This window comes from Mytilus californianus, unplaced genomic scaffold (genome assembly GCF_021869535.1).
Source record: "Mytilus californianus isolate M0D057914Y unplaced genomic scaffold, xbMytCali1.0.p SCAF_3, whole genome shotgun sequence".
NCBI classification, from domain to species: domain Eukaryota; kingdom Metazoa; phylum Mollusca; class Bivalvia; order Mytilida; family Mytilidae; genus Mytilus; species Mytilus californianus.
The window spans coordinates 64558256-64585390 of record NW_026262679.1 but is presented as its reverse complement, the minus strand read 5'-3'; the positions used below and the strand labels follow the sequence as shown (position 1 = coordinate 64585390).

The 27135-nt window shown below is 31.6% G+C and overlaps 1 protein-coding gene across 7 annotated transcripts in view; it reads right to left on the bottom strand.

Moving 5' to 3' along the window:
• Positions 1-913: 913 nt before the first annotated feature.
• LOC127733163 (sperm flagellar protein 1-like) overlaps positions 914-27135 on the bottom strand; it is a 56280-nt gene continuing 30058 nt past the window's right edge. For 4 of the 7 annotated variants that reach the window (XM_052242509.1, XM_052242510.1, XM_052242512.1 and 1 more), the window contains 2 exons: positions 15869-16001; positions 5837-6318 (listed from right to left, as the gene is read on the bottom strand). In XM_052242509.1, coding sequence (XP_052098469.1) covers positions 6190-6318; positions 15869-16001 — 262 coding nt within the window. In that variant the 3' untranslated portion in view covers positions 5837-6189. Of the gene's footprint in view, positions 6319-15868; positions 16002-24495; positions 24529-27135 lie in introns of all 7 variants that reach the window. The other 3 variants (XM_052242507.1, XM_052242511.1, XM_052242508.1) reach the window with 2 other exon arrangements.

Sequence of the window (27135 nt, the reverse complement as noted above, 5' to 3'; positions counted from 1 at the left end):
GCTTCTGCTGGAATATTTTCGACAAAAATTCACTGACCAGGCTGTAGGTATTTTGTTTTAATATCAAACAAAATTAAATCAACTAATTTTTCAGTTCATCTTTTTACTTTTATATTTCACAAATACTTTATGAAAGAAACTTCTAGTTTTAGTTTTAGTTTTACTCATTGTTTAAGGCCGTACAGTGACCTATAGGTTGCACTTCTGTAAATATAGACAATACAATTTCCCATAGGAACTCCTTTGATGGCTAAAACTGTGCCACTTTTACTATGAAGTTTCGTAAAAAATTATATCCTAGAATGGAAAGTTCATATGTGCTACAATTTTTTTCAAAGGTCAAAATATAGGGCTGTGTGGCATATTTTCAACATTTTTATGCCCTGAACTTCTAAGAGTTTAAACTTATACTAAAATTCTGTACTACCCCTGCCTTCGCTTTTGGTCCTCCTCAGAATTCAATTTTGCCGCTATCCATGTGTATTTATACTGGTAACATTTCCAAGTTATGTCTCTATGAGATGAATCATAGAGGTCATATCTGGGAACCAGTACGTAAACAAAACAAAATATCTATGAATATTATATATCTCCCCAAAAGAGGCGTGGTTTGTGAAACAGCTGTATTTACAAAGTGCAACCTATAGTTGGTTAAATTTTGGTCATACCACATCTCCTGATTTTATGTTGAAGTTAAAGTCTAATAAAAATGTAAATGTCATTGGTCTTTTAAAAATAGAATTCAATGATTTAGTTATTCACATTTTCATATTTCTTTAATGCTGTTTCTTTGGGAACGTTCCTTTTCAGTGTGACTTTATTTATCAGCTACTTGACAAATATATCATAAATGCACTTCAGATTTGAACATCAAGTCCTTAGTTGCTCAAAAAGTAATCAACAAAGTTTCATATGAAGTCTCATAATTTATTATACAGATGTAAAGATTGTAAAATTAGAATTTATAATACCATTAATGTATATATAATAACATTTAAACAGAAAAAATATATATCTAATATTAATACTATAACATTTTATACATACAAAGCTTCTCTTTCATACATGTTTTTTAAGAACAGAGACACAAATCATGAATATGTAAAGTATTATCATTGATTAACTTTCACAGGTTCTCTCTATCAAAAGGGTTACTTAACCAGAATTTCAGCACAAAATTTACTCCTTTTCTTTTATTAACAATTGCAAACAAGTTAAGTCCTTCATTAAGAAACAGAGAACTCCAACATGCTCATTATGGTCCAAATAAGAATGACGTTAGAATAAATAATAAGACAAAAATCTACTTTAGGAGTTAACTCTATGACTGAACATGATATGCCATAATGCATATGTTTTAAATAAGACTGATTTTATCACAGTCCTGATAATAGTTTTTTTAACTGTAACATGGTAAAGTAAGAATGAATATTCTTACAGAAAGAAAACCTAAAAATGCAAAAATAAACTTTAACATTGTATGATATTTAGTTAAAATCGGCAAAAAAAATACTTTAATATTCAAATCACACACAAAACATTGGCAAAAGAGTAAAATAAAAATAAGAAATCTTTCGAAAGTTATCTTTAGTACATTAGCTTGAGCAAGCAATCTAATACTTAAAACAAATTATGACTATTCTAGTATCATGGTAGATCCTCCTGTGATGCAGACATATTCAAATTCATAATGAAAACTTTAAGTGCCAGATTTGTAGTTTAAATCTAAAAATTATTAAGAAAATCTCTACCAAACACTGAACCTGTCACAGATAAGTTTTCTAATGGGACTCAAGAAATTTAACTCCTGTGACCAGCAGGCTCATTGAATTTGAACATCACTGAATATGAGGTCAATTTACTGGAGACAAATTTAGTTATTTACCAAAATTGGTATCAATTTGGAGAGACAATTTATTGAATATAATTTATAATAAAAATAAATAATATGATGATGATGATAATAATGATCATATTGTTGCATGAAAGAATGTTCTTTAAGGAATGACTGTAATATTTTTTTCTGTCTATGAAGAAATAACCTAAAAATGTGGTGCACACTGAATAACCCGTGTAGTGGGTTATTTAAAAGTGTGCACCACATGTTTTAGGTTATTTTGAATAGACAGAAAAAATATTACAGTCATTCCTTATAATTTAATTCTAAATTCTGTTTTTAAGGAGTAAATTTTGAAAATAACGTTGGTGACGTCACGGTCACATGACAAAATCATGTCTATGAGCTGATAGACAAAACACTTTCAGTCAATCAGAAGACGTGTTACATCCAATATTAAATTATTTACTAATAAACACTTATAAGGGAACATATATAAAGATAAACATTTCTACAGAAAAAGAATATTTAGGTATTCATAATTAGTTAAAACTGATCAGTGCAAAATTTGGAATATAAAAAATATATAGTGGAGGTATCCATGCTATTAAAGGCCATAACTGCATTCAGATTTTTCCAAAATGTTTTTTTTTTGCAGAATTACATCAGACTCTTAAGATTGCCTCCATTTGCCTGTGTCAACACTAAATATGATTGAAATTTACAAGTTATCTGTTTTAAAGCTATAAACACCTGAAAACTAAAAAAAATATTCAGTTTGTTTTCACTAAAGCTAAAATCTGCATAGAAAATTATTTCATTGAAGACACGACAAACTACTTACAAAACAAACTAACTACAAAAATATATAAATCCTTTGGATTTATTGCAGCCAAGTAAACACAATATAGCCATATTAATCACAGATATGCTTATTTATATTGAATAGCCCTAAAAAAAAAAAAAAGAAAATACCAAAGGGACAACCAAAAATCATTAGTCAAAGAAAAACTGTCATTATCTTGGCAAAAATGGAAAAAAGACAAACAACAGTAAAAAAACACTACATAGAAATCTAAAGAATGAGCAATATGTATCCCACCAAAATCCAGGGGTGATCTCAGGTGCTCTGGATGGTAAATCAGATCCTGTTCCAGTGTGGCATAATTATTTCTTCATTGAAAATCATTGTATTCAAACAACTCTGAATACTAACTGAATAAAAAATAGTGTTTGTTTGTTATTAATGATGCTCTGCGTGAAAGGCAATTGGGCTATTTCAGAAATCAGTAATCTCCATAAAATGAGATTTGCCAATGGTAATACAACTGCATACCAAATATCATTGACCTACCACTAGTGGTTCCCCATAAATTGACCTAATCAGAAACTAATACATGAAAACTATGCAAAAGTTTCAATGTCAATAGACTGACTGAGGGGGCGTGGCCAAATATTCTCCATGGAAATATGATGTGCCAATGCTAATACAACTGCATACCAAATATCATTGACCTTCCACAAGTGGTTCTCCATAAACTGACCTAATCCCAAACTAATATATTGTTGACGACGCCGCCGCTGAAGAAAACAGCATACCTATGTCTCGCTTTTTGACTCTGTCAAGGCGAGACAAAAAGTAGGAGGGGCTTTTGGTAAACACTTTTTATGATTTAAGGGTATTTCCATTAAATCATATACTCTTTGACTCATCCCTCTTAAAATGCTACCATGAATCTGACCAAATTTATTTCCATATAAATGCTAAATTGAGTATTCCAATTATTTTTCATATGAACCTGCCCCATCACTTATCAATTCAACCGGTATTCTTTTCTACAAAAAAATTGACAACAAAGATAACAGAACATTAACGATAGAAGCACTCCTATTATGTAAAAACACTACTGGCTACTTTTACCATCTAGCTGAAAGCAAACATTTACAGCAGCGATAAAAGCTTCAAATATACAAAGTATTTTGATTAAAATCATTGACTAGAGAAGTGAATAAGAATTGCTTTAAATTAACATATATATTAAGTTTTGAAATACTCATAACCAACATAGACTTTGTTGAAAGAACATTTCTGTACATTAGCAATAAGAAGTACATACAAATGAAAATATTTTTTGATATAGAAATCATTTAATGGTTTATTAATTCTACATAAAAATAACTTTTTGTAACCTTCCATGAATTCATATGTACCAATTTTTTATGATGGCAACATGTATTTTGTGTTGTTTCAATAATTTGAACAGAAAACTAAATTATTCATTTTTTTTTAAGAACTATTTAACTAACGTAATGAATAAAGAATAATTTTGATAATTAAAGTCTTTTATATGGAGCATACAGGCTTTCTAAATTTAACTCTAAAAAATAAAATGAAGATTTTCATTCAAAAATAGAAAGCAAAACAAAACTGAAAAAAATATGCCCCAAAACTTTCACTTTCTACCCTTAACAATCAATTAAAAAATCTAGAAGCCCTTAAATCCAAGACATTTAAGCCACCTCTGAGTATAGCTATCATTTTAAGTTAAAAGTAAATAACTAACACATCACACAAATATATACAATAACAAGTTAATATTTCAATAAAATATATCAATTCTGTCAACAAAATTTGGTTCCTGATGCTGGATATTTTTTTTAATCCTTCTTTTCCCTTGATATTTTGGTTCTTTCAATTTTTCTTTCTCAGTGTTATGACAAAAAATTTGGCACAAACCTGTGACTGATATTATTTCACTCCCAAATCATTCAATATGAATATTTGAAACTACATATTTGGCTAAAAGGGAAAATATTTAAGAACTATCTATAAAAATTATCAAAAAGAAATTTTTAATTAAACTAATGCAGAATAATGTACAAAAAATTTGTACAATACAGCAAAGTGAACACAGATCAAAGATATGAAAATGAATATCTATTTACAGATGCTTTACATTACATCAAAAATACAACTAAATATTCATATCTTATTTAAGGGAGACAAATCTTGAAATGTAAATCAAAAATATGCAATAACAGAAAAATATGTATAGGAACAAATAATTAAATCAAACAAAAAACTGGACATCATACCTCAATATCTAAATTAACACAATATTTTGATAAAAACATAACACTGAGTACATGAATATAATAAACTGATATAAAATTAAAATCATTTGGCTATAGAAAGGAAACCTAGTCTAATTTCAAAAACAAAACAAAAACAATGGTTGCTTTCTACTGATATTATTAGGTACATTTACATTTTCATAATTAATTACAAATTTGAATTTAAATCAAATAATACATGTATTTACATCCATTTACAAGTGACCAATTCTTATTTTTTTTTTATCTATACCAACAAAGAATGATCTAAAGACTTTCGAAAGTTCCCAATATCATCTCAATTACAGCAAAATATGTGGAGCTTTGGCGGCAATGACCCCCACAAAAACAAGGAAGTAAATGTTATAGAAATCATCCTTAAGGTATTCATACCAATTTCTGACCACAGGACTTGTTAAAATTGTGCATACAAATTCAAAAGCAAGACTTCGGATTTGGATTTGAAAGCCGCAACATTTAGAAACATCTTAAGATAAGTATCCATTAGTTGACATTTATACAAGCATTTAACTTTTCGTATTGGAATGATGTCAAATAGCTTCTATATATTATCAAATATATCCACAAATTTCAATATGGTATGAACACCTTAAAAACAAATAATGAACTTACAAAAACAAACCAACCAAAAATACCCAAACTTATTATCTATACATATATTTCATTTAGAAACATTTATGTAGCATGATGGTAACAATAGGTGATATATTGAGGTTTTGGTTTGGTTTTTTTGGTCTAGGTTAGGTAAAACTAGATTCCTTGTAACAATTGTCCATTTAGTAATAGATTCATGCTATCCCTGAAGCTTCTTAAAATTCGAAAAAAATACATTAGTTATGTACAGATTCATTTCTACACAAAAGTAATTTATCTATATCTTTTAGTTGTCACATAATACATTCCTTGCACTTGAGAGAGTTGTGTTTGTAAGTCTTCTATTCTGATTTCTTTTAAGTGTAGCAGTTGCTCTAATCTCTTTATTTTTGAATTCAGTATCTGCAAATAAACATAAACAATTGAAAAGGAATCTAAAAAATAATAAATGATATATCACTGTTCCTTTTCGGAGATTTTTTGGGGATCAAGGTGAGGTTAAACAAGATTCCTTGTTACAGTCATGTATCTGTGTCCATTCAATAATAGATTCACACTATCTCTGAACATTCCTTGAAATTCTAAAAGTACATCAGTTATATACATTTCTATGCTAAAGTAATTTATCGATATCTTTTATTTGTCACATAATACATTCCTTGCACTACTGAGAGTTGTGATTGTAAGTCCTCTACTCTAATATCCTTAAAGTGTAGCAGTTGTTCTAATCTCTTTATTTTTGAATTCAGTATCTGCAAGTAAATTTAAATAATTGAAAATCAATCTTACAAATAAAAGAACAGAGTTCAAATGTCCCCCACATTGCACATATTTTATCTGTCAAAGGGAAATAACCCCAAAAAATTTATTTTGTTCTTTAAAACTTTATAAATATTATATCTTAAAGAAATGTAGGTTTGAATGCCCTTACAATGCAATTTTCAATATAATTTATATTTCCAATGGCATAACTCTTTAAAAAAATTCTTGATTGTCACTGATTTTCAACTTTATCTGAGACATTGCTGATATAAGCTTTGATGTAAGTTTGATAAAAATCTGGCAAGAATTGTACACGTGAAAGACTGTACAATGCAATTTTTCATATGATTAATATTTCCAAGGAGCATAACTCTTTAAAAAATAGTTGATCAGCACTGGTTTTAGAACTTGTCCAAGACATAGCAGACATAAACCTCTGTTATAAGTTAGATAAAAATCCGGCAAGAATTGTACACATGAGAGCACTGACAAGACAAGACAACACCCAGTATTTCTATATTCCCCCACAACACTTTGCACGGGGAACAATAAAACTTAGCTTTAGGTTACTGTCAGTGAACCCAGATATTTTCATAGGATGTAAATTTCTTTACTTTTGAGGTTTTGAGCAGGGGTTAAGGTCACACATCAAATAGTAATTTGAGTCTGCCATTCCCATGGTTATTGTTCATTTGTACAAACTATTCATTTATGGGATAATTTCATACATTAATGATCCCAAAATCAGCTAAAACAAGAAATGATTGTAACAGGATGCTGTTACGAAGTCTCCCAAACGAAGCTCCCATAATTCGTAATTCCCAGGGTCGCCTGACATTGGGCAATGTCCAGTGAAAATTGGTTTGGTCCAGTAAAGTTATATGCATTAGTGATGCCTGGGGACTAACCTTGTATATCATTCAAATCATCTTGGCATGACAAACCAGAATATATATGGTTTAGGGGTGGGGATCTCGACCATTTACAAGATACTAGAACATTGGGGGTGGGGAGGAACCTCTGGGGACTGGCCCTATATGTCATTCAAATGTTCATTACATGGCGAACAGGAATATATATGGTTTAGGGGTGGGGATCTCAACCATTTACAAGATATTAGAACATTGGGGGTGGGGGGAACCCCTGGGGACTGACCGTATACGTCATTTAAATGTTCGAGAAATGACAAATAGGAATATATATGGTTTAGGGGTGGGGATCTAAACCATTTACAAGATATAAGAATTTTCTTAAATGGCAGGGGTGGGGGTGACCCCTGGAGACTAACCCTGTATTTCATTTGATATGCTTTATCATGACAAACCAGAATATATATGGTTTAGAGGTGGGGATCTCGACCATTTACAAGATATTAGAATTTTCTCAAATGGCAGGGGGTCGGGATGACCCCTGGGGACTAACCCTGTATATCATTCAAACCATCTTAGCATGACAAACCAGAATATATATGGTTTAGGGGTGGGGATCTTGACCACTTACAAGATATTAGAACTTTCTTAAATGGCAGGGGGTGGGGTTGACCCCTGGGGACAAACCCTGTATTTCATTTGATGTGCTTTATCATGACAAACCAGAATATATATGGTTGAGGGGTGGGGATCTCGACCATTTACAAGATATTAGAATTTTCTCAAATGGCAGGGGGTCAGGATGACCCCTGGGGACTAACCCTGTATATCATTCCAACCATCTTAGCATGACAAACCAGAATATATATGGTTTAGGGGTGGGGATCCTGACCACTTACAAGATATTAGAACTTTCTTAAATGGCAGGGGGTGGGGGTGCCCCCTGGGGACTAACCCTGTATTTCATTTGATGTGCTTTATCATGACAAACCAGAATATATATGGTTTAGGGGTGGGGATCTCGACCATTTACAAGATATTAGAACTTTCTCAATTGGCAGGGGGTCGGGATGACCCCTGGGGACTAACCCTGTATATCATTCAAACCATCTTAGCATGACAATCCAGAATATATATGGTTTAGGGGTGGGGATCTTGACCACTTACAAGATATTAGAACTTTCTTAAATGGCAGGGGGTGGGGGTGACCCCTGGGGACTAACCCTGTATATCACTTGATGTGCTTTACCATGACAAACCAGAATATATATGGTTTAGGGGTGGGGATCTCGACCATTTACAAGATATTAAAACTTTCTCAAATGGCAGGGGGTCGGGATGACCCCTGGGGACTAACTCTGTATATCATTCAAACCATCTTAGCATAACAAACCAAAATATATATGGTTTAGGGGTGGGGATCTTGACCACTTACAAGGTATTAGAACTTTCTTAAATGGCAGGGGGTGGGGGTGACCCCTGGGGACTAACCCTGTATTTCATTTAATGGGCTTTATCATTTAGAACATTTTCAATTAAAAAGATTGTGTCTATCACAAACGGTTTTCAATTAATAATCATTTGAAAATTTAAAAAAATAAAATCCCATAGGGTTCTATAGTAAAACCCTCTTTTCTTTTTGCCCCTCAAAGTACCCCTTTATAAACCCCATTGCACAAACAAAACCCTGATTACACCACTAGACATGTTAGTCTAACATATTGTGAAACCCTAAGTTAATCTGACAAGCGGTTTTGGAGAACGGGTGCGGACAAGTTCAAATTTAAAAGCGGCGGAAGAAGAAGAAGAAGAAGAAGAAGAAGAAGAATAATAATAATAATAATAATAAGAACTGAGCAAAAACAATAAGTCTTCCCAAACTTTGTTTGGGAGACTTAATAACCCATGCATGAAAAATTTCCACACTTACAGAATACGATTTTGAGGGACAACAAAAATCTTAACCAAACACAGTTTATTTTTAGTAATATACCGGTATGGAGTTACATAGTTGTAACTCTCAAAAAAAATTTATAGGCCCTTTTGGATAAATTGCTCACAAACATTTTATATTTTTAGCTTCCAACAGTTTGATCTTGAGTATAACTGATAAAGATTTAATTCCAATAATTGTCATTCTGTTTATAATCTAACATCACAGAAATACTGTAAATGAACTACTTTGACAATTATTCTTTTCTTCTTATCATCAAAACCAAAATCACATCTGTTTTCCGACTTAACTTATAAATGGTCAATTCTATTTTCAGTTTACGAATATATCTGGTTAAAAAAAAAATGGCAGGTGTTGAAACCAAAAATTTCTCAGATGAGATGGATATACAGTAAAGAAAATTTTATTACACATGCATGCCTTCTGTCAGATGTAAAAAGAGTCTAGAAGAATCCAAAAGAATCTCACTGAAGAAGATCTAGAAATGTCTACTTTTCACCCAATCTGAGTTATCTTTCTTTGGTAGGCTGTAAATAATCCTAACAGGGAGGGAGATAACTTTTTTTTGCTTTAATCAAAAGATAAAAAAAATTAAGAAAAAAATATATAAAAAACATCAGTTGTAAAAAAATACCTAATTTCTGGGAATCATGTTATTTGAAGATCAAAATAAAATTTTTTAAAGAATAAAATTTACAAAATTAAAAATCTGGAGGTCAAATAATGTTTTGCAAAAAATAAGATAATACTGCTATAATAAGGAACGGTATGCAAGTACCACTACCTATATAGATGTTTGACAAAACCTGTAACTTGAAAAAAAGGGGAATATAAAATTTAGAAGATGGGGATATTTTAGCCTCTCAGTTAATACAGAAATTTAAAGGGAAACTTCGCAAAAAAATGAAAAAATGATATTATGTTCATTATGTATAAAAAAACACAAGTTCATAAATATTAACGTTTTATACCCCTAGATAAGAGATCAGCATCTATTTTAAATTGACATTATAGATGCTCTACATGTATCCATCTTGACGGCTTCCCAATTAAAAAACCATGTGATATCTAAAAACCACAAAGTACCAAAACAAGAAGGGACTAACGTAGTCGTAATTCAGTGTCGAAATCACTTGTCAGGCATACGGTTGTTTTAACCCGAAAAAGCAATCACGGTTTCCCTGATCCTAAAAATAGAATCATATCAAACATGGTTGTACTACCTATCGGCAAACTTTTTTTAACTAACTTGATATGGAACAGTATTTAAAAAAAGGTTTAAGAGTCGGAAAAGTCGGCCGAATGGACATCTAATTTTTCTTAAATACCTATGGTGTGTCATTTTTAAACAGTAAATATATAAGGGAATTACTTTAGAGCAATTACTTTTATGGATTCTCTCAAAGTCATAAACATCTCACATATATACAGGTTTATATATATATTGGCGTTCAATACCTATTTATGATAATAAGGTTTTATGACATTCACAATTCTGCATGTTCTGTATACCAAATTCATTTTTTATTTTTCAGACCGAATGAGGATATGTAATTTTTGAAGGAAACATATTGACTATCAAATTAATTTCAGTGTTTTTTAACTTAGTATTAAAACATGGAAATTTAAAAATACTGATTGTCCACTAAGTACTGTAGCCGATATTAAGGAGTATTCTATGAATTTACAAAAAGAATTTTTTCCTGGATGTAATTTTTTTTTTTTTTAGCCTAGTGATATAAGTTCAGAAAAAAAAATCTAGTTACAATTTGAATCATTCCCCTACCCAGGACCCCTCTTAAATCAAGAATGGTCATGCTTTACAATCGTGAGAATTTCTTTGACATGGTACAATTCTGTATCGGTAGTTTTTAACCTTGACATTTCCTGGTATTACAGAGCTACATGTATATATACAATATATGTACATTGTTGGAAAATAAAAAATTTATTTGTATGAGCTTTAGAAACAGGAGCGAGTACAAATAAATTTTATATTTTCCGACAATGTACATATATTGTTTTTATCTGAAATTTACACCCAACACTTGAAACTTTAGTTGTTAAAATCTAAATCATTGTCTCTAATTTTTCAAAGAAATCGACATAGTTTAAACGCGGACCTCGAAGAGGACCCCAAAATGAACTGGTACGCAAAAAGAAATATCCACATTACCGCATGCTCAACATGGAAGCAGGGTAACAGGAGACTTTATTTGTACAAGTACAAATAAACCAAATAAATGTGGATAGTGTCCACATGTGGACACAGATGATGCCCCCGCTTGCATATCATATAGTTATAAAGGGACATAACTGAAGAACGGTAAAAGTGACGCTACCCAAATTTGAACTTGATCTGAGTTTTGTGGTAATAAGCATTGTGTGTAAGTCTCATAACATTTGGTTGAGGCTAACTTAAGTAGAGAACAGAAACTAAAAATTCAGCAATTTTGCTATTTGTAAACACGCATAACTCTAGAACGGTTGTGTATAAGTTTTACAACATTTGGTTGAGACAAACTAAAAAATTCAGCAATTTTTATGTTTATAAAGGGACATAACCCTAGAATGGTAAAAGTGTTGCCACCTGATTTCTTACTTAATCTGTGTTATGTAGTAATAAGCATTGTGTATAAGTTTCATAACATTTGGTTGAGGCAAACTCAAGTTAGAGAACTGAAACAAAAAAATTGTACTTGATCCTTACTGCGTTTTGTGGTAATGAATATTGTGTATAGGTTTCATAATGTTTGGCTGGGGAAAACTTCAGTTACAGAATGGAAACTAAAAAATTTTGCAATCTTTCTATTTATAAAGGGGCATAACTCAATAATGGTTAAAGTGACACTACCCAAATTCAACTTGATCTGTGTTTTATCAGTGGAAGTCAAATTAAACATTGCATTGTATAAAGCATTGATTGTAGTTAATTCAACTATAATCATGGTCAAAGGAAGATAACTCCAATTTTAAAAATATATTATATAAACTTGATATTTAGAAGAAAATAAAAATTTTGCAATTTTTCCTTTTATAAAGGGGCATAACTCTAGATCGGTTAAAGTGACACCACCAAAATTCAAACTTGATCTGTGTTTTGTGGTAATAAGCATTGTGTATAAGTTTCATAACATTTGGTTGAGGCAAACTTAAGTTAGAGAACGGAAACTAAAAATTTTGCAATATTTCCTTTTATAAAGGGGCATAACTCTAGATCGGTTAAAGTGACGCCACCAAAATTCAAACTTGATCTGTGTTTTGTGGTAATAAGCATTGTGTATAAGTTTCATAACATTTGGTTGAGGCAAACTCAAGTTAGAGAACGGAAACCAATTTCGGGACGTACGTACGTACAGCCGGACAAGGGTAAAACTTAATGCCCCCTCCCCTACGGCGGGGGCATAAAAATTATTTGTTTACCTGTTATTTGTACAATAGTTAGCTGATTGCAGGATAAATTACCTGTATATGGTAAGGTGCCATCCCATGAGGTCTTACATATACAGGTTCAATACCTTTTTCTGATATAACAAGATTTTATAACATTCACACGTCTGAATGTTCTGTATACCAAGTTCATATTTTATTTTTCAGACGGAAGGAGAATGTTTATTTTCAAGGAAAAATATTGAGTATCAAATTAATTTTGGTGTTTTTTTTATTTGGTATTAAATCACAGAAATTTAAAAATACTACTGCTTGTCCACTTGTCCGAGTATTCTTGTCTCTTTAGAGTGGGAATAATGTGTGTGACTGAAGAATATGAATGACAAGTCTTGCAAAGGTACAAGATATAATGCACATTGAAAATCCGATTCCTCCAGTCTGTCTTAAATACAAATCACAAACTTTCTGATTTCCACTGAATAATATATGATTGATACGTTTTAGCCAAACTTAAAATACTTATAATTACACCAACTTTTGCAGTTTTATTTCCTATATATATTTGAGACCTAGAATGGAATAAATATCAAATATAACCCTTTCGAATCATGAAAACTTCCCTTTTTATTAAAAGTAAACTCCTCCTCATTTTGAAGTTGATTGTAATACAGTTACAGTTGGTTTTTTTCTTAAACAATGAATATTTAACAGTTTTGAATAATAAAAGATTTCGGAATCAAAAATATTTTGTTGATTGGATAAAAATAAAGGGAAGATCATTAGCTGAAGTAGCCTGAAGAATGGATTGATACAGCCACGGTCCACCAAAAGAGCACCCGTTAATTATCTAAAACTTACTTCGGTGTTAAATGATTTTGTGTGATTTCATTTTTTTTCACCGTGTGAAAGAGGTTTTATACATGTTTATTTATATGAATGTTTTATATGTGTGAATATTTACATTGAAGCAAAAGTATTCAAATTTTCCATGTATTTTTTTTGAGTTCCGTTCTAAATACGCAAAGTTGACTTTAGATGGTTTCCGATATTGATTAAACACCTTTTGGCCAGGTAACACATACTTAGATTTCAAATATTTAGATTAGAGTGTTTCTGTACATTTTTTAACTGTATGAGGTAAATCAATAGATACACCAATTTTATAAAATTTAGTTTTTTTCGTTTTGATTAGTCAAATGATATACTCTTATTATTACACTTGATTATTAGTTTCCCCAAAATCATTTCTTCGTTTTTAAACTGATCAAATAAAAAAATTATTTTGATATTAATAAATTCTCCTTTAAATTTAATTTGAACATTATTTGTCATTTTCATAACATCGGATTTATTCCTCCTACATGTATATGAAATACATACCCTATATATGATTTAATATTCCATGGCGATCGATTTGTATTTGCCACTACCTTTAGTATGTATTTTAACTTTGTGTATTAAACTAGACCTTCTGTCTTATAATCCATTCAAAATGACATTCACACCTGGCACGGTGTGCCCTAGAGACACGGCTAAATACTGATCTGCAAATTACCTTGATTTTATAACAAGCCTTCCATCAGTATTGCCAGGGAATAATACACATTGTATTAACACCTGTACGAACTGGTCCTACAGGAATGTACAAGGAATCTAGTAGGAATTTGTTAAGAATTTCTACCAGGAAAGTGTGCATATTCCTGCTTGATAGTAGCAGGAATCCGCCAGGAAAAACAGCCAAAAAATTTAAATTAGCAGGATTTTCTTAGTAGGAATAATGTGATTCCTACCAGGAATATTCAAATTAGCAGGAATAATTTGGTAGGAAAGTAAAATTCCTACAAAATTTCCTGCTAATTTGAATATTCCTGGTAGGATTTTTTTCATAAATTCCTACCAGGAAAATTGATTTTCTAGCAGGAATCTAAAAATATACATTACAAACTTAGGTGTATACACATATACACAACTGGGTCATTCATTAGTTTGAATCTTAGCCACAAAGAACAAAGAAAACACATGTTAAAAATTCTTGTTACAAAATTTGACACTTAAATGTTTGAAGTAGCTATATACCACATATGAAAGTTGTGTTATAAACCAGGTTTGTAATGTGTTTTTGAATTTAATTATGATGGAAATAGATGTATCAGTTTTTTTGTTCACTCTCTAATTTTTATTTTTTTTAAATATTGGTTAGACAAAATATGATTGAAGACTTAGGTTCCCATTTTTTGATAAGTTGAATTAATTTGACTATCATGCAAATTAGAAATTAAAAACTTCCTCTTACACATGAAAAAGTGAAGCTTAAATTTAAATACCTTCATAAGCAATCCTGTCTTACATTCAAATATTTCCCTCATGGTAATTATTCAATCTTTGCAGTATTATTTAAACACAATCTGAATCTTTTACCCTCCAACTTTTGAATTTGTTAACTGGAACCTGGTCTCTTATTACACAGCAAAATAAATGTTATAAGCAAACCGGAATCCAGTTAAAGATAATTGAATACAAACCAATAGCAGTCAAGATAATAATCCTGCTTGAATAAGAAAACATTCCTGGTAGAAAGATTTTCTGGCAGGAAAAAATATTCCTGTTACCCAAACCAGGAATGTTGTAGGAAAATGAAAAATCCTGTCAGAAAAACTGAAGTTTTTCCTAGTACGTCTAAAAAGTAACAGGAATTTAAAATTTCCTGCTAATTCCGTGTGAATTCCTGCTATAGTCTGGTAGGAATCCTGCTAAATATTTCGTACGGGCATAGTCCTAGCGTAGAAATGTTTGCTTGAATTAAGGGTCTAAACGTATTGTGACTTATTGTTCTTACAGTTAAAGTTATATTCTTTAATTTTTTTCAGCATATTCGTTGGAAAAGAAAATATTAAAAAAAATTAAAAGATTTACTTTTTGTGCTGTAAACATATCAAAAATGGAAATATATATGGTAAACTTAGAAAAATTTAACTCATGAATGTAACATGTTGCATGTCTGTTTGTTTTATTTTCTTGTTATTGGATGGTAATTAGCTATGAAAATCAGTCATCGGCACGCTTATGATTACGTTGAAATATGATTAAAGAACAAGACTTTAAATGATTGTTCTTTAAATCCCGGCATGCAATAGCAGTAGTTAACGTCACGTACTGCAGGAAGTAGTCTATATAAAAAATTTAATAATTATTTTCTTCTTTATTACTGCACATATATCGATAAAATTTTGTGTGAATATATATTTTATATTATAATGATCATATTTAGGTTACAAGTCAAAAATCGTGAATTTTCCCTGTTAGATATTTTATAAGTGGTAAACATACTTTAATCGTTTCAGTTTTAGCCAGACTTTCCATTTCCTTTTCTTCAAGTAAACTTCTTGAAACATTTTCTGATGATGGTACAATAAATAGTTTTGGTTCATATAAAGGCTGTTTTCCGTCTCCTAGGTATGTCCTGTAAAAAAGCAGTGTAAATAAGATACCAAGACATTTACTATTATCTTTATTTTTCAAGAATACTATTCTATCTTTTTAATATTGTAGTGATAATAATTATTTCTCTGAAATGTAATACAGGAATAGCATATAAAGAGAAAACTTTTTAAATGTATGTAAATATTCCTATATAGCACTTGTTTCTGTAAATATATTGCTTTCAAAAAATATCAATAGACACAATATGCTCACAATTCTAGATGCTACTAGTATTTCATAATCTAGTTGACCTATGTTTTATAAACCCTTCTGTTGTCATCTTCTTATCGAAAGGAAGAAATCTCACAATGTGCTGCTTTTATATAGACTGAACATATTGTACTATAAAAACTAAAAACTAATTTTTATGTTTTACCAATTATTCTTCTTTTAAAATATTGTCTTCAAACACAATACACATTGTGTTACAATATAAACCATAGAAGTGGCAACCAATATTTTGTTTAATATTTTAACAGGAGCTTTATAAAAAAAGATCATGGAAACCAAAGCTTGGGAAACTTGATCTAAGCTATGGGAATGTCACCTAGACCTAGCTGTATCTACTGAGCAGTACCAGAGACAATTTTTATTCAAGCTTCAATTTTTTAAGGGCATACGATACAGAAGAAATCTTAATGACTTAAATTGAATTTTTCTTGAATTTTTTACAAAAAGTTGATGTTGATTTGCACTTTTGAAATATGCAAAGAAAAAAAAATACCTTCAAGACTGATTTTAAAAGATTTTGTTTTTTACTTTTACTTGGCTGAGGTAAAAACACAAAATTTTACATTTCAATATTTTTCCAAAAATTTCTTCTAACTTTCAAACAGAAAGAGATATTTACATTATTTTTTTGCCAAGTCCTCCTTAGTTTATAGCCCTTAAAGCTAGTTTCCAAAATGAAAATTGAATAGATGAAATTTTTAGTGAAATCATAAATTTAGTTGTAGTAGTAAGCTGTAGACAATGTTCTTGCCACTACATCTGGCCCTGCTATTGTACCCTATATCCTTAAATTGAATGACTAAACCTGCAAGAAAATTAGTTATTCACATGTATGGTTTATGATGTAACTCACACACAAAATCTATATATCTAGCCCATGTTCAAAAGTTTACACGTTTATTGTGCAACCAAAACTACATAAACACTTCATATACTGTTACTTTAACCATGGAAGTAATATTGAAAGGAATAACTACAACGCCAGTTCAAAGGTTTCATCTGCGTTACCGCCTATCTTTCGATAACTCGTTAATTGGTTTAATATATGGCATGGTAATTGACTCTCGGCATGTGATCGATCAAATCACTGACACTTTTCAGTCGTTTTCATGTTCACGGAAAATTACGAACAGACAAGTTGTTGTCGTATATACGTGCGAAGTAACCGAATAGTCCACTCGTTACATTCCGCTGATGTACGCTGCCGAATAGAGTAATTCCTTCAATGTTGATTTTAGTCTAATTTTCCTATTTCTGTTTATTTCGATCTTAAAAACTGGAGAACATGGGTGGATCGTTTTCAATTTTAATATTTACAGACAGTTAAGACGCCATTTCTTAAAAATTTAAGAATATGATTGTACAAAAAATATGTTTGGACCCCCTTTTATCAAATATGAAAATCCAAGTCATGCATGTATACCAGTCAATTAAAATATTCACAAACCTTTCTATTCTTTAAACTAATTCGTATAATAACATCTTAATAATAAATGACATTTTACTCCAAAACAAAGGCGAATGACTGCATGTCCGAGCACATGTAGAAATTTGATATTAATTACCGATCTCAAGAACTGACCAATTAGATAATGTAATTAGATGATCATGCATTGAACATGCAGTCCTTGACCTCATTGTTGATATACTTAAACAAAGAAATGCCTTCTTACACACATGGCATTAATAAAATCAATATTATCAGAAATTCCAGCCAAAAAGTCTTTTATTTACAATAAATGTTATTTTGTCAGCTAATGTTCCTAGACACAGATAACAACGAGAAAACCTTGTATAAATGACCTAGATCAAAGAGTCTGAGCTATGTTTGCTGTTAATAAAACACAAGTTGAGTAAAATGTCATTTATTCAGAAATTAATTTAAAATGCAACTTACATCTTAACAATTATAAAAGTACTGCATAAATGACAATGACTTTAATAAGCAAAGGTGGGGTTGAAAAAGTGCCACAAATCCCAAGAGGGATCCCCATCCGAGGACTCTGTATTCAACTTGAGGAACTCCAGAACTAGAAAAATTGAGCAAGCCATGTTGACCTCAACAAAAAACACCCAAAATGGAATAAAATATACACCTTTTAACTTTTGCATTTCAAGTAAAAGTGTAGAGCAAACCATGTTGACCTCTACAAAAATATTAACACATATTATAAACAAAACAAAAAATAATATATACTAATATAATGAAACTTGTAAATGAAAGGTAAAGCAAGCCATGTTGACCTTTACCAACCAAATAAATACCATTACATATATAGTAAATGACTGATGGCAAAAACTTAAATTTGCAGAGCAAACCATGTTGACCTCTACAAAAGTAAATATTTCTAACATGTATAAAACAGTCTTGTTAATCCTTACAAAAAATGAATCACAATAAGGTAAAGCAAGCCATGTTGACCTCTACCAAAGCACTTAGTAAGCGACTGTGATTATATTAAATCTAAGTGTGAAAATTATCAAGTCGAATATAATGTTGAAAAGCGTTTGACTTCCATCTACCCATGTTTTGGATCAAGGCTAAAGGCACACCTCTGGCAGCTGCAGATGTCGCAGCTCCAATTCTGAAACTGTGACCTTTATAAAAATTTGTGTCTAAACCTACGAAATTAAGCAAACTTTTTAATGAAGAATTGAAATAAAAACCTGAAACAGGTTTTCCACATTTAAATCGAAATAAAGGACCAAGTGGACAATTATGTAACCTTAGATATTCCTCAATAGCTTTAACAGGACATAGATAATTTTCAGGACGTCTAGCTATTGATAATGTCTTACTTTGCAGATTACTATGTTTGTAGAACTTCATAGTAATTGTCATATTGCTCACATGACCATTTACTCTTTCAAACTTTATATCTTCCCTTTGAATTACTCTATAGAATTCAGACTCAGTTTTAACTGCAATTTCTCCAATACGTAAGAAACAAAAATAAGCTGTAGACATCATAGCCTTTAACAAAACTTGATTATAAATGCCAACTATTACTTTTGGTAAAGCCTTAACTAATTTTACAAGAATATCTTTATTAAATGAATTTGCAGTTGGGCAGATAGGGTCAAGCTCATTGTGTCTGTTTGTTTTTATTTTAGCTGTAGCGTGTTATATATTAACCATTGTTAACTGTATTAAAACACTTTTTAAAAATAGATATTTACGAACTTATTATTCCGATTTTAGTTGTCCAGTTTCAATAATGTAATCAATGACATTTATTACATATATACATAAATTTAAAATACTTGAAAGTAAATATCCTTTTTTAAATCTTGATAAACTTTGCACATTTCAACAGTAAAAAAATCTATGTCTTCATTTGTATGGAAAGCCAACGGGGTCAATATTCTTAATTCGTTAATTGTCAATTTGTAACTTGTATCTTTGTAATTTGAAATTTCCCAATTCGTAAATTGTCAATTTGTAACTTGTATTTTTGTAATTTCAACATTCTTAATTTGTAAATTGTCATTTGTAACTTGTAACTGTGTGATTTCAAAGTTCTTTATTGGTAAATTGTCAATTTGTATATTGATGTTTTGTAACTTGTTACATTTCGATTCGTGAAATGTCGATGTGTGAAATGTTGATGTGTTAAATGTCATCATTGTATTATGCTAACGATCATTATGACGACAGATGGCGCTCTGTTTCTTCCTCGGTGTATAAGCCTCCTGTAAGTAGGAGCGCTTTCATATGGAGTATATTCCCAGTAATTTAAATCAGTTATGTACAGCACATACATATAAAAGAAAACAAATAGATAAATACATTGTTTGTTTTATATGGCATGTATACCAGAGACTCGGTTTTATATAAAGGTGACCTCGAATAAACATGTATATATAAAAAAGAATATGTGGTATGATTGCCAATCACACCACACAACTCTCCACAAGAGACCAAATGACACAGAAGTTAACAACTATAGATCACTGTACGGCCTTCAACAATGAGCAAAGCCCAAACCGCATAGTCAGCTATAATAGGCCCCGAAATAATAATGTAAAACAATTCAAACGAGAAAACTAACGGCCTAATTTATGTACAAATAATGAACGAAAAACAAATATGTAACACATAAACAAACGACAACCACTGAATTACAGGCTCCTGACTTGGGACAGTAACATGCATACAGAATATGGCGGGGTTAAACATGTTAGTGGGATCCCAACCCTCCCCCTAACCTAGGACAGTGGTGTAACATACAACATAATGTTTACTATACTGGTCACCAAACCTGGGAGGGTGTGTCACTTCCTGTGTTAAGGTACATGTATATTCAGAATTGGCTTCCAGTTGTCAACTTCGCAAATATATTACTGTCAATTGGCAGGAAATATCTTCTTAATATTTGACCGGCTAAAATTAAACTAACTACATGAAATATAAGACGGATTTGGAAAATTCATACTAATATTGTACTGGGCCGCAAATTTTGGACAGTTAATGTATGATAGGAGAAATGGATTGACACCCATTATTCCTTAATATTATAATCTCAATATTAAATTTTTCAAAAAGAATGTAATTATCTAATGATTTTTTAATACAAGAATTAAATTGACGAACAATCTTTATTTATTTGGCTCTTGAGTAATGAAGATAAAAAATGATTTATATCATATTTGTACTTTGCAAAACAAGTTGAATGAAGTATTATTTCAAATGAGTATAAATATTAGTTAATGTATACTATATATTAAAACTGTATTGAATATGCCATATTTTGTAATAAAATCTAAAGGAACCAGAAAACTAAACGAGGACCTAAAATGGACTACCCATATTTTCAACGTAGCCAAGAAGGCAAACTCAACACTAGGATTCCTGTTTAGAAATTTGATATATTGCCCATCAGAATGCACGGAAGCCGCATATATTTCACGGGTCAGGTCAATAATGGGGTATGGTCAATAGTATAGGACCCCTACATATCTACGAACATCAAAAAGCTTGAAAGAATACAGCGACAACATGCGAGATTTATAACAGGAGACTACAAATCCAGAAAAGATGGCTGTGTCTCAAACACGCTCACCAACTGAAACTACAAGACATACAGACAAGACGCTCAAGCCAATATTTCTGTACGAGGTGGTTGAGGGGCTGGTTTCTGCTATAGAACCAGACAATTTAAAAAAATAAAAGCTCTACCCCTTTGACCTGTCAGAGAGAAAATCTCGCCATCTCACTATTTGCATGACAGAAGCAATTATCTCCAATATGCTTACCCTTATTTTATTTCTCCATGAAAGTCTTTGCACATGATTTGAGGTTTGGCCCGGGTGGGGGAGGGAGTATGTCTTGGGTTATTTTGGAGAGTAAATTGGTAGCCTTAGATCCTGGCTCACTGCTCGACAGAAGAGCCAGGCGGAATACAACATGGTTTCGTCAATTGGATATTAGGATGATGCATCGTGGGATAGCGTCATTTCTTGACATATGTCGGGAAATATTTATATTGTTACGAATTCATTGCAAACTATTTTTAATTTCATATGAATTGTTAATTTAAAAAAAAAAAGCTTTATTAATTAACATCGTGAATCATATCTACGAAATATTAGATTTGGTCAGGTTGCCGGCCTATAAGGAGAGGTTGCACCGGGTGGGGTATATACCGGGAGTACTGGGAGTTTAGCAGCAGTTGAGAAGGAATCGGGAATATTTTGGTCTTTTGGGTTGTAAATTTTTATAGAACTAAAAAACAAGGTAGCGGCAATTCTTAAGCTTCTTCACCAGAAAAGTTCACTAGGCATGTATATTAATATATATATATATATATATATATATATATATATATATATATATATATATATATATATATATATATATATATAGATTGCCTAACAATGTAATTTTAACACACTATTTAGTATGTAAATATAAGAATGTTTAAAATATTTACAAAATGATGAAAATAAATGCAATATTTCGCTAGACTAACTAGCTTTATCAAGCGTGCATCTATCCAGGTGAAATCGGATGTAGATGATAAGAAACTTTTTACATTGTTAGGCAATCTATAATTTTATTTGTGTAATTGAATTAATCTCTGTACTGATTAATCCACACTCCCATAGATTTGTATGTCATGTGCTGCTATTTATAGGCACTTATATATATATATATATATATATATATATATATATATGTCTGACAGCCCTTTCCCTCCTGTCAGAACTAATGGTTCGATATCATGGATATAGCATTTTAGGATTAATAGAAATCGTTTATTACTAGTACCTGGGTTTTTCAGTAGTGATGTAGCCTTTTATGGACGACTATATGGTATTGGGTTTTCTCATTGTTGAGGGGCGCCGTAAGTTGCCTATACTTGCTTACATCGACTTTATTTGAACTTTGATGGATAGTTGTCTCATTGGCAATCATACGGTTTATCACCATTATTGTATTTACCTGAATAATTCAGTCGTTGTATTCCTCTGACCAACGACTATTTCATTAACCTCTCAATAAGAAGAGATCGATTACATGGAGGGACTGAACCTATTCGGGATGTGTTTTATATTGTTTCCGTTCTCGAAACGCCACCTGTCGTCTTCAGTAAACAAATAACTGGGATCCTGTAAACATGCAATTTTTTGGTTTTGCTTTCTTTTGACTCATAATTTTGCTTTGCTGTACATAATTGATTTAAATTACTGGGTAAATATATTCCATATGAAGGTGCTCCTACTTACAGGAGGCTTATACACCAAAAAAGAAACAGAGCGCCATTTGTCGTCATAATGATCGTTAGCATAATACAACAACGATGACATTTAACACATCGACATTTCACGAATCGACATGTTACAAGTTACAAAACATCAATATACAAATTGACAATTTACCAATAAAGAATTTTGAAATCACACAGTTACAAGTTACAAATTGACAATTTACGAATTAAGAATGTTGAAATTACAAAGATACAAGTTACAAATTGACAATTTACGAATTAAGCATTATGAAATTACACAGTTACAAGTTACAAACTGACAATTTACTAATTAAGAATTTTGAAATTACAAAGATGCAAGTTATAAATTAACAAGTTACGAATTAAGCATTATGAAATTTCACAGTAACAAGTTACAAATTAACAATTTACGAATTACGAATTTTACGAATTTAGAAATTACACAGATACAAGTTACGAATTGACAAGTTACGAATTAAGAATTTTGACCCTGTTGGCTTTCCATACATTTGTCTTCATTATTTTGTTAAACATTATGTGAAACCTGATCGCTTCATCGGTATTACCTGTTTAAATCGGGATCCGCTTTCAATTGGAAAATACTTTTAGATCAGTTTAAAACGAACGGTAAAAAGCAAAAATATGCAAAAATAAATACAATTTTCCATGTTTAACTGCTGTAGTGTAAACAATTCTCGTCCGTTTTTCAAGTTTTTTTACATCATTAGATTTCTTTTTGAAGGTAGAAGTTTTATATGATACAGTGCCACCTTGTTAATTAATAAACTAGGATTTCACACAGGTGCTTTATAATTACCGTACTCGATAAAATCACGTGACTGATAAGAAATTCCAGATGCCATTTTACAACCGCGGTATCACAGATAGTAACCAAAGGGGTCTTGCCGCTGAGACTATAATTGGATAAAATCATATGACTTTAGTACAGAGCTCTGCAGGCCATAAATACATGCTAATTAGTCGTTGTTATTCCTCTCAATATTACTTCCATGCTTTAACATATCTTCCATAATATTTTGACATAGGGTTTTAAATACTACATGTATTAGGGTATACCAAATGGAATATAATCTTAATTATGCAATAAATTAAAATGCATGTATTTATTTCAGCAGAATATAAAAAAATTACAGTCATATATCCTTAGTTACAGAATTTTAATATCTATATTAAATGAGATTCTTTTTTTAGAAATACATTAAATGTTAATTTCACTTCTTTAGATGTTTTTCCTTAGAAGAATATGAGATTTCTTCACATGCATCAACTCTTTCTTAGAACATCTTGTTAAAATTTGTGCTGATAAATAGCATAAAACTTCATAACTCAATTATTTTATAGCAATAGTTAAATTTCTATTTTGATTTAAGTACTGAGAGATGGAAATATATGATAAATTATAACTTAGTATCTTTATACTGCGAAATCTTTACTGCAGGTTAAAATATTAATGTAGCAATTAGCTCTAAAGCAACTGACGCTACTTCTTACCAATAAAATGGATTTTTTGGTCTTGGATAAGCTCTGAAATTACACACAACAGCTTATATTGGTATATTGATATATTGAATAGGGACAGAAATTTTGCCTTGCAACAGGCCACCTACAGACCCTTCCAAAGGGTTGTTGAAAGGGTTCTTAACGTACAAACAGTGTGTCACTCGCTTTACCTGAGGCATCAAGATTTAACATCGCCATTCTGACACAGACGTGGCTGCGTAGTTGTACATCCCACACAGCCAAACAGATCCCGCACTTTGGCAAGAGCTTTACTGCCAGTCAGAAGAAGACCTTAGTGACCACATTTCTATTCCCCAGTCACCCTTGGGGGTCATATTTAAAGAATTTTGTATTTCATTTGAACATACATTTACCAAGTATCAACTCTTTTTTTTCACTTTACCTTAATTAGCATTTAAATGTATAGTTTTATCATAATTATCTGTAGACTAAAGTGAATTCTAATTTCAGTCCAATTTGTCCTCCTTGTTAAGAATTAAATACTCAAACTTCACAAAAGAACATTATAAAACTATTAATAAATTATATAGTAGCATACAATTGTGTCATGCTGATTTAATCTTTAAACATATGAGATAAAACCCCAGGTTCTTATCATTTGTAAATATAGTTAATCCAAAACTGGTACAATGGCCAACTTATTGATAGCTTGTACCACACTTAATGATTTATCAATAATAAATACACCATAAAATTAGAAAAAAATGACAGGCTGTTAATCAGGCAGAAATGGAAGCATTTCCATTGATTTGGTCAGCTAATGTCAACATGGCATATTTGACAGATCAATTTCATTAAAAAACTAGAAAATATTGTGATTTGAGAAATTTTTTTGAATTGATGTGACAAAATATTTAAGAAGACTTTGCTTTTGCATTATTCCTAGCTTTGCAACTGTTATTTCATGACATAGTCTGCATCAATGTGATTTACATTCATTTGGGAAATGTTCAAAGTTGTTGTCCTGTATATGCATGAAATATTTGCTACTGGACATATTCCTAAGCAAACAATAATCAACATTCAAGTTTGTCCTTTCTTCTATGATATTGACAAAATAACTAGAGGCTCTTAAGAGCCTGTGTCGCTCACCTGATTCTACTTTGGTTTTGGAAATCATGTAAAAATAGATTAAAATCATAACAGATACCCTAATAATGAGTGAGGCCAAATTTGGTTTAATATTGGTCCTGTAATTTAATAAAAAATCCTGGTGGCCATCTTGAACAGTAAATCAGCAACAAAGTAGCAACACTTAATCAGCACCTCATAAGAAACATTTATGCCATGTTTTGGTTTCTTTCCATTCAGTGCATCTCTAGAAGAAGAATTTGTATGTATTTCCCATAGGGTCTTATGTTAAAGGAAGTCCCCCCATTGGCGGCCATCATGGATGAAGGATCAGCTTCAAAGTAACAAAACTTAGTCAGCACCTCATAAGGAACATTCATGCCATGTTTGGTTTCAATCCATTCAGTATGTGGTTCTCTAAAAGAAGACATTTGTATGTATTGTCCATAGGGTCCTTTGTTAAACATTGTCCACATCTGGCGGCCATCTTAGATTATGGATCAGCTTCAAAGTAACAACACTTGGTCAGCACCTCATAAGGAACATTCTTGCCATGTTTGGTTTCATTTCATTCAGTGGTTCTCTAAAAGAAGACGTTTGTATGTATTTCCCATAGGGTCCCATGTTAAACTAAGTCCCCCGCTGGCGGCCATCTTGGATTATGGATTGGCTTCAAAGTAACAACACTCAGTCAGCACCTCATAAGGAACATTCATGCCATGTTTGGTTTCATTCCATTCAGTGGTTCTCTAAAAGAAGACATTTGTATGTATTTCTCATAGGGTCCCATGTTAAACTAAGTCCCCTGCAGGCGGCCATCTTGGATTATGGATCGGCTTCAAAGTAACAACACTCAGTCAGCACCTCATAAGAAACATTCATGCCATGTTTGGTTTCATTCCATTCAGTGGTTCTCTAAAAGAAGACATTTGTATGTATTTCCCATAGGGTCCTATGTTAAACTAAGTCCCCCGCTGGTGGCCATCTTGGATTATGGATCGGCTTCAAAGTAACAACACTCGGTCAGCACCTCATAAGAAACATTCATGCCATGTTTGGTTTCATTCCATTCAGTGGTTCTCTAAAAGAAGACATTTATATGTATTTCCCATAGGGTCCTATGTTAAACTAAGTCCCCCGCTGGCGGCCATCTTGGATGATGGATCCGCTACAAAGTAACAACACTTGGTCAGCACCTCATAAGGAACATTCATGCCATGTTTGGTTTCATTCCATTCAGTGGTTCTCTAGAAGAAGTTCAAAATGTAAAAAGTTAACGCCGACGACGAACGACGATGGACGACGGACGCCAAGTGATGAGAAAAGCTCACTTGGCCCTTTGGGCCAGGTGAGCTAAAAAGGAATGACTCAAAATAACTTTGATTTTGACACCAGACATGCTTAAAGGCGCATGTACCATGTCAGGAATCTTGTCAGTGGTTGATGATGTCTACTTATATTTTTCTCTATTGAGAATTTAGTATTGGTGTTAGATATTAAGATCACATTGTTAAGTTTATTCATAACTTGTCTTCATTC